At 34.7% G+C, this 12,775-nt stretch overlaps 1 protein-coding gene across 1 annotated transcript in view; it reads right to left on the reverse strand.

Moving 5' to 3' along the window:
• The window catches only part of ZBBX (zinc finger B-box domain containing), a 108,309-nt gene that overhangs the window by 11,623 nt on the left and 83,911 nt on the right, over window positions 1-12,775 (reverse strand). Inside the window, 3 exon segments of the mRNA XM_006735716.3 lie at window positions 4,346-4,603; window positions 11,093-11,209; window positions 11,980-12,133. Coding sequence (XP_006735779.2) covers window positions 4,346-4,603; window positions 11,093-11,209; window positions 11,980-12,133 — 529 coding nt within the window.

Here is a 12,775-nt window from a genome sequence, read left to right on the forward strand (position 1 = left end):
CATGGAGCACTGGGTGTTGTGCACGAACAATGAATCATGGAACACTTTATCTAGAACTAATGATGTAATGTATGGGAATTAACATAAGAATAAAAAAAAATAAATTAAAAAAAAAAAAAAAAAGATACAAGGTGCTCCTGGATTGGAAGAATAAATATTTTTAAAATGTCCATTCTACCCAAAACAATCCAATGATTCAATGCAAATTCCATCAAAATATCAATGGCATATTTTACAAATCTAGACCAAAGAATCTTAAAATTTGAATGGAGCCATAAACGATCCCAGACAGTCTCTTTAATAAATGGTATTGAGAAAACTGACAGCTACATACAGAAGAATGAAACTGTACCACTATTTTATACCATATATAAAAATAAATTCAAAATGGATTAAAGACTTGAAACGTAACACCTAAAACCATAAAACTCCTAGAAGAAACCATAGGCAGTGAACTACAGCATTGGTCTTAGCAATATATATTATTAAATATTTTTGGACCAGTATTCTCAGGCAAGGGCAACAAAATCTAAAATAAACAAATGGGATTACAGCAAACTAAAAAGCAAAGGAAACCATCAACAAAATGGAAAGGTAGCCTACTGAATGGGAGAAGAATATTTGCAAATCATACAGCCAATAATGGGTTCATATTCAAAATACAAAAAGAACTTATACAACTCAGTATCAATAAACAAACAAACAATGTAATTAAAAACTGGGCAGAGGACCTAAACAGACATTTTTCCAAAGAAGACATACAGATGGCCAATAGGCATATTAAAAGATGCTCTATATCATAATCACCTCCCACCTGTCAGATTGGCTATTATCAATAAAACAAAAACAAAAAAGTAACTAGTGTTAGTGAGGATATGAAAAAAAGGGAACCCTTGTACACTGTTGGTGGAAATGTAAATTGGTACAACTACTATGGAAAACAATATAGAAGTTACTAAAAAAGTTAAAGATAGAACTACCGTACAATCCAGCAATTTTATTTCTGGATTATCTGAATAAAATGAAAACACCAATTCAAAGAGATACCTGCACCCCTATGTTCATTGCAGCATTATTTAAAATAGCCATGATATAGAAGCAACCTGAATGTCCATCAATATATGAATGGATAAAGATGTGAGATACACACAGACACACATAGATAGACATACACACACACACACACACACACCCCCCAGAATATTACTCAGACACAAAAAGAGAATGAAATCTTGCCATTTGTAACAACATGGATGGACCTAGAGGATATTATGCTGAGTGAAATAAGTCAGACTGAGAAAAACAAATACCATTTGATTTCACTTATATGTGGAATCTAAGAAAACAAAACAAAACAATTAAACACATAAAACAAAACAGAACAGTTTCATAGATCTAGGAAACAAACTCTTGGGTTACCAGAGTGGTAAGGAGTGAGGGGGTGAGCAAAACAGGTATAGACAATAGCATGTCAGACATCAAAAAGAAAAAAAAATCCAATGGTCCTGGATTGGATTCTGTACCAGAAAAAAAACAAGTATAATGAACACCATTGAGACAAATTTTAAAAATTAGATATGTACTGTGGATTAGAGAATCACATTGTATCAATATCAAATTTTTGATTATTATGATTCTTGAGAGAATGTTCTTGTTCCTGGGTAATACACATTGAAGTATTTTTTTGATCAAGGGTCATAATCTTTATAACTTTCTCTCAAATGGTTCACAAGAAAGGGCAGTGTGTGTGTGTGTGTGTGTGTGTGTACATATCTAAGCAGGGCAAAAGACAGATAAATAGTGAATTGGATAAAGAGTATACAGGAGTTTGTATTTTCTTGCATTCTTGCAAATTTTCTATAAATTTGAAATTTATCAAAGTAAAAATTTACCAAAAAAATCAAAACAATACCTTTAGAGAGCTAATTTATTAAATCAAATCCATTATTTATTAAATCAATCAATAAAGAATATTCTATAACTATAGCTGAAAATTAAACTTTCAACATAGAACACAAGCCTAAGATAAAGTAGTAAATGCAAAGGAAAATAAAAACTGGTTAAAATAGTTGAAGAAAATATAAGTAAATACATTGTACAAAGAAGATCCAACATAGACAAAATAGGTTTGTCAGCAGGAGAAAGCCAAATGGAACAGAAAAGCAATTCAAACATACAACAGCAGAAAATTTCTCTGAAAATAAGGAGCAATTTATTCTACAGAAAGAAAGAGAGCCCTGTGCTTTATGAAATGCTCAATTATTGATATTGAAACACATTCCTGGTCCAGTTATTGAATTTCAAAGATTAAGAAAGAAATTCTTCAAACATCTAGTCAGGAAAGAACCCTGTTACATGCAAGAGAGAGAGTGAAGTAAAAAATCAAGGTGACCTCAGACTACTTCATAGCAGAATTCAGACCCAGAAAGCAAAGAATCAGTATGTACAAGGTTTACAGGTCAAATGACCCAAGGAACTTACCCTCAGCTGATTTGCCATTGAATATAAAGGAAGCATGCATTCTCAAACATGAGAGAACTCGAGCAGTAGAGCTACCATGAGCCCTACCTGGGGGCAAAACTATTCGACAATTAAATTTAACCAAACAAAAGTTAAAAGGAAAAACTTGATGTTAAACTAACTAGCATCAAAAATCAGGGACAGAAGACAGTGGAGAAATGTCTGCTAAGTCCAGAGGAAAAAAAAATTGTGATCCACTAAATTAATCTAGCTAACTTGCCAATCGACCATAAAGATGAAACAGGCATTCTCAAGAATTCCATAATCAAATCGTCTAGAGATGAATCAAAATAAAAGGCTCAAAATTGGAAAGTCATAATAAAAATGCCAGTACTGATCATTTAATCTAATATGAATTTTCACGAAGAAAAAAAATAAAAGGAAACCTTAAAAAATGAAAAATAGTAATATAATTAAAATAGCAATATGTTCAATTATATAAATATAATTTATATATAAATATATGTATATTTATATATATAATTTTTTAATAAATCACATGTGGTTAAAAAAAAAAAAACCAGGGGCACCTGGGTGGCCCAGTCAGTTGAGACTCCTACTCTTGGTCTCTGCTGAGGTCCTTATCTCAGGGTCATGGGATCAAGCCCCGCCTTGGGCTTATCAGCTTAACAGGAGTCTGCTGAAGTTTCTCTCTCCCTCTGCCCCTCCCCTGTGTGCTCTTGCGCACTCTCTCTCTCAAATAAATGGATAAATATTTTTAAAAAAAAAAGAACAAATGAGTCCTCGTCTTTAATTTTAGGGATTTAATCGTTATTGTCTAAAACTAAGTCATATATAGTTACAAATGGCCTTTGGCCTTCATTGCTTAATGTTTCTTTTTTCCTTTTTCCTTCATTTTTAAAAGGATATTTATAAAAAGTTACAGGATAGACCATATAAAATTACCACTATTCCACTGTTTCTTGTGTACAAAATGGCAGTTTCATATATTTCAACTTAATATTTTTGTGATGAAAAAATACTTCTCTGAAATGTACAATTTCCTTTGGTTTCATTTCAATTTTTCTTTTGGTAAACTGGGTAAATACGTAATTATTTAAAAATATGTAGAGCATAAATATATTTTTATAAAATTTTTACTGTCTTTCCTTCAATTTTTCATCCTTCTAACTACGTATTTCTATATGAATACTCATGATGCTCATCAAATAACATGGTTGTTCTCGGAGGAGTAAGATTTTGTGGGGATTTTGGCTTCCTTTTTAGTATTTTTTTGTATTTCTTTCAAGGATATGGTTATGATTTGCTTGACTGCAACCACTGAGGTTTAGGAAAGAGAATGCACAAGTATAATTTCTCCTTAAACCGGTCTGCCAACCAGCATTGACATCAACTGGGTACTTGTCAGATGTGCAGAATCCTGGGCCCCACCCCAGAATCTGCATTGTAACAAGACCCCCCAGGGCATTTGTATACACATTGAAATTGGACAAATACTGCTTTAAAAGATCTAACAGCTCAATTCTCCAACAAGGGTGTTGGGTGGTGGCTTTCATAAAGCTACAGAGATTAGCCACTCAGAGGGGCTGTAGAAAGGAGAAAAAAATTATTTTGCTGTCCACATGAAGTTCCTTATGCTATATTTTAACTGTGTATTACGTAGGCGAAGGGAGCCATCTCTGGTGTGGGCATCCATACGTTTTATAACATTCTCAGGGTGATATCAGGGGACATCCAAGGAAACAAATACAAAGGTTGGTGGTTAAATAAGGGAAAGGGAAAGCCTTGTTTTCTTGGAACGTGATTATGAAGAATCAAGCAGAAGGCAGAGTTACATTGTCTATAGTGAAAAAAATAGCATTACCTGAAAGATTTCTCAGCACATTTAATTCTTTTTCCAAACTGTCTAAGGTTTGCTGATCAGCAGTGCCATCTAAGAAAGGCTCAGTGTGGTCAGTAATATCAATATATTCAGTTTCTGAAATTTCAGAAGCAGCTCTAGATAATGGTCGAGCAGCCGCACTTCTTGATCGAGGATGGGAGGAAACAAGGCAGCTGGAGCTTTTTTTAACAGGGTTGGAAAGGGGTAAATTTGCTGTTGAAGGTCTCTGTGATATCTGGCCTAAAACGAAAGATAAAAAATTTTTATATCAACTTTTTCGAAAATTCTGAATGAATGCTTAAAGATATAAAATATCAACCCCCTAAATCTAGAGCAGTTAAGGTCATGGAATAGAGTTTAAGAGAAAGTGGATTTTAAATTATCATGCATTCTGGTTTACCACAATGTTTTAATCCCAAGTTACTTTCCCTATGTCATAAAGAACACTTCTGGGTTATTTTTCCCTTTTTTTCTACATTCAGAAAAAAGACAAGCTAATTTTAAATTAACTAAAGCAAGACATCTGTAAACCAAGTTAATTCCAGAACAATTCAGTGTCTAATCTTTTTTCCCAATGTCCAATCTTATAACCTATTCCATAAACATCCCAAACTGTGTCATGTTTCTTAAATTCTAGGATGATACCACACTGTGCCTTCTAAGAGTACAAACACATAGAATAGACATGGTACCACTTCCTAGTGAATTTTATTTGATGGTGTGTAACATTCTTCTATCAAGACAAATATGGAGACAAAATACTAGTATGCAAAATCTTCTAGAAAAACACAGGCTTTAAAGAAATTGAGATCATATTTCTAATTTTCCTAAATATGAGTTCACTTTCTGCTGCTTTAGAGGGCACTTTAGTGGAAAAGTTCCAGAAACACAGATCTAACTCAGGTTATTACTTTGTTCCACTAAGTCGCTTTGGCAGGCAACTTTATCTTCACCTATTTCAAAGGCTGATTTAATTGGTTTATTTAACATGTGTGTTTCTTTCATAGTAGGAAAAAAAATCTCTTCAAATCCTACACTAACACAAAATAACTATCTCTCTCTCTCTCTCTCTCTATCTACATATATCTATCTACCTAGCTGTCAATAGATACATATATCTATCTTCTGGTACTGCTCACAAGATTCTTTAATGAAGGCCAAGGAAATATTCAAAGTACAAATTTAGATTCATAGTGTAGGTATATTTTTATATGTACTAAATCACTGTCCTGATTTAGATTAATATATTTATATTAAATATAAATAATTTCTAAGATAACCTTGTAGTCCCTTAACACAAATTGTCTTTGTGTAAAATACTGGATTATTTAAAGAAGCGCTATTGTCAATATCATGAAAGTCATGATTTGAATGAACATATTCCATTATAACATTATGCCCATTTAACTCAAAGGAAAATGTAAGATTCAGAAGAGTAACTATAGGTAGTTGTCATGTATTAAACATTTAATAACTACTGTTTGTGTTTTTTTTTAGCTTAAAAATCTACTTTGAATGTAGCTAGTACCCTAAGAAGCATCTTTAATGCAGTATGTAATTATTTAAGCAATTAAAACTGACTAAGGTAAGTCCCAAAGGGCACCAATTTTAATGAACATTTCAGAAACCAATTTTGAAAACATTTTTTGTTGGAATGAAATTATGAATAAATTAAAATAAGATTCTGACCTTTTTGTCTATGTGCACAGAGACAATTATGAAGAAAAATCACTGACAAAAATGCATCTATGTTTGAAGACATATAAATGTAAATATCCCTATGGATTACTTTAATGGCTAGAATTTGGAAATAATTTCCCCTTTTACCTATAATACACAAGAGTACATCATATATAAAATACACAAATACATAAAAATACATGATACACAAAAAATCAACCTTGCCATTCCTCCATAATAAAGCAGTAGTAGGAACAGCCATCGTGGAAGCATGTGAGTATAACAATAATTCAACGTATGAATTGAAACTTCTGCATCTGTGGAGAAAATGAGACCCTTCTATTTGTACTGTGCTCTGTCCCAGTCAAGTAAAATTCAGAGGAATGCAGAACTCTGATTAAAATAAAGCAAGTGGAAGACGTTATGAGGAAGAACTGGACTTCTGCCAACACAGGCAAATATGAGTTGAGAAAAATTTAGCATAATATAGATGCCCTTCAGAAGATTCAGAAGAGCACAAACACTTGCTGAACTCTTGTGACATCTGGTTGCCACAGTATTAGAGGTTAATTGATCCCAGTTGAGAAAAAAAGGACACTGGGGGTGGGGCAGACTTATGCTTAGCATGCAGCAAACAGACCATCTTTTTTATGGAAAATATGTTTAAAGGGTAATTTAAAGTCCCCAAAACATAGAAAGAGACAGAAGAAGCTTCAATCTGGCCCTTGATTTTATTTATTTAGTTTATTTAGGTGAGTATATCGTTCTCTCTACAAGCTTATTAATGTAGAAGCTTATTGATGTTGAGGCTGGGGTTAAGATTTGAAACACCACTAAGACTGACACTAATGAAAAATGCCATGATTGAAGGGAACATTCCATAATTTTTTTAGAAGTCCAGTTTGTAGATTATAAACAGAAGAAATTCCTTTTGGAGTAACTCGTGTCATTGCTCGCAGTGTAATCTTAGGAAATTATAGATTACCACTGACCACAGTTATACTCTAAAAATAACAAAAGAAATTGTTCTTGGTATTAGCTAAAGTATATGCTCTATGACTACTAATGAGACCATGCCATATATTGGTAAGATAAAAGAGAAGGGCGCTCTGCACTATATTAATGGGCATAAGAATGCTGATGAGGATATGAAAGTATGAACCACTCACTGGATGGTATTTAGTACAATAACTTTTATTGCTAGTCTAAATAAAAACATTAGAATTGGATGAAACATCAGCAGAGCAACATGCTTTTTGCACAGTGTTTTAATAACAAAAAATATCTGATCAAAGGAGCCACTATTTTATTCCTGAATAAAGGTTGCAAAACATCACTGCCTTTTGACATTCTTGTTCTACTGTGTAAATTACTAAGCATTTATACATAAAACCATAAAAATGTATTTTCTAAGAGTTCTTAGCACATACATGGACATTTTATTTAGCAGTGTGGGTTAGTAGAAAGAAGGCTAAAGTGGGAAGCACTTGCCCAGTCTCACTGAATTAGAAATCACCTGGTGACCTGAGACATGCAAATTTGTATTTCATCCGCAAAAGTTAGGAGGAATTTAGGGGTTGGACAGAATGATGTCTTAAATCCCCTCCAACTCTGAGAGCCTATGAATTAATACCCAATCCAATTAAATTACAAAATCATTTCTCAAATCCTAAAATTGGCAGGCACTCTGTCAGGATCAGGGTACTCAAAAGTGAACGAGACATTGCCTCTACCCTCAAGTTGTACTCCACACTAACACACAGTCCTGCTCTCCTGCTTCACTCCTTCAGACATGCTTGCTTAGTGCTGACAATATGCCAGGCTGTGTTCCATCACTGAGGACGCAACCAAGAAAAGGACAGGCTAGGTCCTCGCTTTCTTTCCAACCAAGCGTAGGATGAGCAGAAAATAAACAAGTAAGATAATTTCATCTAGTAATAGGTTCTAGGAGAAGGACAAAAGAAGGTAAATGTGATTGGGGGGTCTCAAGAGACTAGCATCAGGGGCACCTGGGTGGCTCAGCCATTAAGTCGAAGGCTCTGCCTTTGGCTCAGATCATGATCCCAGGGTCTTGGGATCAAGCCCCGCGTCAGGCTCCCTGCTCGGCGGGAAGCCTGCTTCTCCCTCTCCCACTCCCCCTGCTTGTGTTCCCTCTCTCGCTGTGTTTCTCTCTGTCAAATAAATAAAATCTTTAAAAAAAAAAAAAAGAGGCTAGCATCAGGTAGGGTGGTTTCAGAAGGCCTCTCTAAGGAGGCAGCATCTGGCTGAGATGGAAAAATGGGAAAGAATCGATCATATGAAAAAGGGTGTGAAGCGGGAGAAAGAGGCTACATAACCATCCCAGGTTAGACGGAAGAGCAAATTCTAAAGCTAACAAGCGAGAGCGTGGCCTGTGTGAGGACAAAAAGAAGCCAGCCTACCTGCACTGTGGGAGAGGGTGTGGTTGGCAGTCGGGCAGGGCCAACTCAGTAGTCTGCTCTGTGATGTCTGGTAAGAAATGTTGGGTTTTTTTTTTCTGTCTTCTATAAGAAGCTATAAAATGCTTTTAAGCAGGAGATTAATAAGATGCAATTTATACTTTAAGTTTACAGAAAATGTGATGAGCTCTCTATAAACTATAAACAATTTTATGACTATAAACAATTCACTCACTGACTATAAACAGTAGAATTTGATGGAAATTACTTATTGAAACTTGTTTTCAGGAAAGGCAAAATGTGAAATTGAGAGACAAATGAGAGATGAAGGACAACTGGCTTGGGCTCATCTTAGGCAATGAAGGTAGAAGTGGTCAGATTTGGGATCAGTATTAGTGCTGAAATCAGCAGGCTCTAGGAATGACCAGGCTGTGGCGGGTAAGAGAGAGACAAGATGGCTCCTGATTTGGAGACTTACCGATGTTTATATGGTCGTGCAGACAGACATGGGAAGATGCGGTGGGCAAGCAGGAGGTTTTGGCAGGGCTTGGGGAGGATCAATGGGCTTGCTGCTAAACACAGCTGTATTTCATAGCTATTGTGTTTCTACATTCACAAACTTAAAAATCTTACAGAAGAATTCCTTTATACACTAACATCAGTTCAGAAGATAAGATTTCGATAACTTATGACATAGCCAGAAAAATTTTATTTTTATTTCAGGCTCCTGAAATATTTCAGAACGTCCTTTCCCTCTGCTCCTAACTGGTAAATCTTATTAATTCTTTAAGACTCAGGTGAAATGTCACCTGGTCTCTAACGCCTTGGTGACCTACACCTTTTAATGACAAAGCAATCACTTTACCATCTCCATTCCTAAAAAGACTGCACGTGCACCTACCTCTATTATAACTGATCACATGTACTATTATTATTAATTACCTGTCAGTCTCCAAAAGTATGTTACTCACAGTCCTTTAATAAAATGTGTATTCTATATGGGGTGATTTATGTGTTCATGTTTCTATATAGCAGCTTTCCCTAAGTATGATTTTTGGACTGTCTACAACAGCATAACATGGAATTGTTGATAAGATAAATGCAAATTCCTAGACCTTCTCTCAACTTTAATAAATCAGAATCTTCAGAGTGAGGTGGCGAAATCCACACTACAACAGGTTTCCCAGGTGGTTATACTTACGCTAACATTCGAGAATCTCTGCACTAGACTATGCTCTTGGGATACAGGGACGGGGGCTGATTTTGTATCACCCGTGTCTGGTAGTGCCTGGCCTACAGTAAGTGCTCCTACAAATGTTTTTTATAGTAAATTATTGACTTCAACTGATCAAATTGATACTAAATTGATACGTAAAGGCATTTGGCTACTTATTTATAAAAATTTGTCTTAGTAACAAATTTCTCATAGCACCCATGTGATTTTGTTTTCAGCAATATATGGTAACTTAAAACAGTTCCTTTGACCGCCTGAGAAGGGAGCTACCAGTAGTTTTGAAGCTGCTTGAGACTTTGATGTGAGAACACGTATCTAATCATAGAGCCAAAAAACATTTATCATAAACGGATGGTTTTTCTATTAAAAAAAAAAAAATTAAATCTGACAGATTCTCAACAGAAATGCATATAAAAGGGACCTAAGCTAGCCAAGGAGTTTGAATCATAGGATTTAGGGCAAGAGAGATATAAATTTTGCATATTTGGACAAATCATATGTAATGAAATCTCTGGCTTGAAGATGGCCCTCAACGAAGGCAAATAACCCCTCTGTCAAGTGTTCCTCCTAAATCTGTGTGCTCCCGGAGATCAGGGAACATGACTTATGCATCCCTTTTCCCTCAGGGCCCAGCATCAGGCCAATATACTCAACACATGTCTGTTGAATTGCCTTAATTCATTAGTCATCTACAGCAACTTCACATGAAATTCAGCATAAAGCAAATTTACTGCAGCAGGTGTTACTGGATAATAATAATGACCTAATAAAACTACTGATTTTAATGATGTCAAAATTCTCTGTGTACACTCTCTAGGAAAATATCACAGTGAGATTCAACATGTCAAAAGAGTTACCATGTAGATAATCTTAAAATTATTTTGGTTAGAGAATGGAGTTAATGAACTTAAATCAAGATTCCAGGCTTAACACATTCAGCACTAGGTGTAGAACAGAGGTGTCTCAACCACGGCTACAAGCAGCAATCTTAACCTAAACCATTCCTTTCACAAATGGCTATGTCTTATCATAATATGAACCAAGTGGATGATATGCAAAATCTAGTAAAAATACACTGCTGAAAGTGTAATAAAACTGAGTATGTATTTTATAAGGATTGTTTAAAATATACACCATACCCTGAGCTACATTACAAAAATATTATTCACTAATACATTGTTGCAAAAATAACTAAGACTTAACTCATGTTGTTGAGAAGAACATGACTAGTCTTGCTTTTTTGATTTTGGAAGAAAAATGTAAGGCAGCCAGTTAAAATGAATAAGTTCACATTATGAAACTGCAAAAATTTTCAGGTACCTAGTAAACTGCTCAGAGACAAACTAAAAAACACAGTGAGTCATCAGTATGGCACTGTGGCCTTCCAGCTGATCTTACCCATCTTTTGTTGTGTTCTACTCATTGATGGGTTCTGGGCACTCTGCAGAACACCCAAGGCGACTGCATTATCAGCATATGCACTTATGCTACGGTCTGGGATCCACTCTCTGTCTCCTGAAATGGAAAAATGGTAAACTAATTTAAATCGTTAAAGGAGAGAAATCCATGTTATTGCTTTACTTATCGTCTTACTGGATAATCTTAGCTAAATAAGGAACAATGATAACAGTAAGGTATATATTATAAAAGAAATCTCATAATTATACAATAAAAACCATTAAATTTGCATAGCATAATAAAAAGAAATAAAACTCTAAATTGCAAAGATATTACACACACACACATTTGAATAAAAACAAACACTTTTTCAAGTATATAACAATATAACATAAAGTATAATAGTTTGTACATGAATAAACACATCTGAATACATGGGAAACCTAAGAATATAGGTGACACCATGACCTAACTTTCAGAAGGAAATTCCAGCTATGTCTCAAAAATCTCACAGATCCTGAGATTTTGAGATTTGCTTTTAAGATGGTATTTAAGAATCATCATACAATACTGAGCAGCTAATGAACTGATTCAAAGAATTTCTATTTCACAATTTAGTAAAGGCTCCATTTCTAAATTCTAAAAATAATCTCTCCTCAGTCTCATTTTACTTATGTTCTCTCACATTGTGAGAGTAGCCTCAAATATAAATATGTGGCAACTCACACAGGGTTAATAATTTCAGCTGGAGAAGAAGAAAATGACTTTCTTCATTGAACAGAATTGCCCAGTATTTCCTAAAATGAGGATGAGCTGTTTAAAAAAAAAAAATGTCAGAAAATTGTTAGGTTGGTCCACAGTCCATCTGATTTCATGTCTGAATTTACCTGCAATTGTAATCCTAGTACTGGAATAGCTGCATTCTAAGCTATGAGAAGAAAGGAAGTTGAGTCTTTCATTTTTATCAAAAACAAAGAATCTTTCAAGTCCTTGATATTGTTCAGTTATAGGCTTACTTCTGAGGGCTATTTCTTGTAACAACTAGGAAACAAAATAGTTAACAACATTAAGTTTATTTTATCTCATTAACACAAAGCAGCACATTCCTTCATTGAGCACCTACTATATTCTTGGCACAGATTCTGCCCTCATCAGATTTAGGTTCTAGTAGTGAAGACATAGACAATACCACGACATTTATATATAGTAAGTTCTGAAAAATATATAAACCACAATTAGGATAATTATCCGAAAGTTGCCATCGATCCAAGGAGGACAGAAGTTCACAAAAGAAAAGTTCTCCTTTCTCTCTTATTTTCCTCCCTTAGTGTCTTTGCACATAAGTTACTCTGGAAAACAGAATCTCCCTCATATGTTGTGCTTTTGAATTAGTATCTTCGTCTATACATAAACTAATTTCAAAGATGAAAGTAGAATACCAAGGGAAATAATCTGGTCATAGACAAAATCCAAGTTAACAAAATACTTATCATGAAGCAAACATCCATGTAGTAAAATGAGTCAAGAGCGAGCTAAGTAATTTGCGAAGTTCATACAATTAGAAACTAGCAGACCTAGGTCTGGCTGATGTGAAGCCTAGGCTTATTTTCCCACCCTATGAATTCATTTTGTGATATGCTTTCATCCTAGGGAAGAATATTAATGGGATTAAAACATACATGA

This window comes from Leptonychotes weddellii, chromosome 1, assembly GCF_054177405.1.
Source record: "Leptonychotes weddellii isolate Sample4059 chromosome 1, ASM5417740v2, whole genome shotgun sequence".
Classification (NCBI taxonomy): Eukaryota; Metazoa; Chordata; class Mammalia; order Carnivora; family Phocidae; genus Leptonychotes; species Leptonychotes weddellii.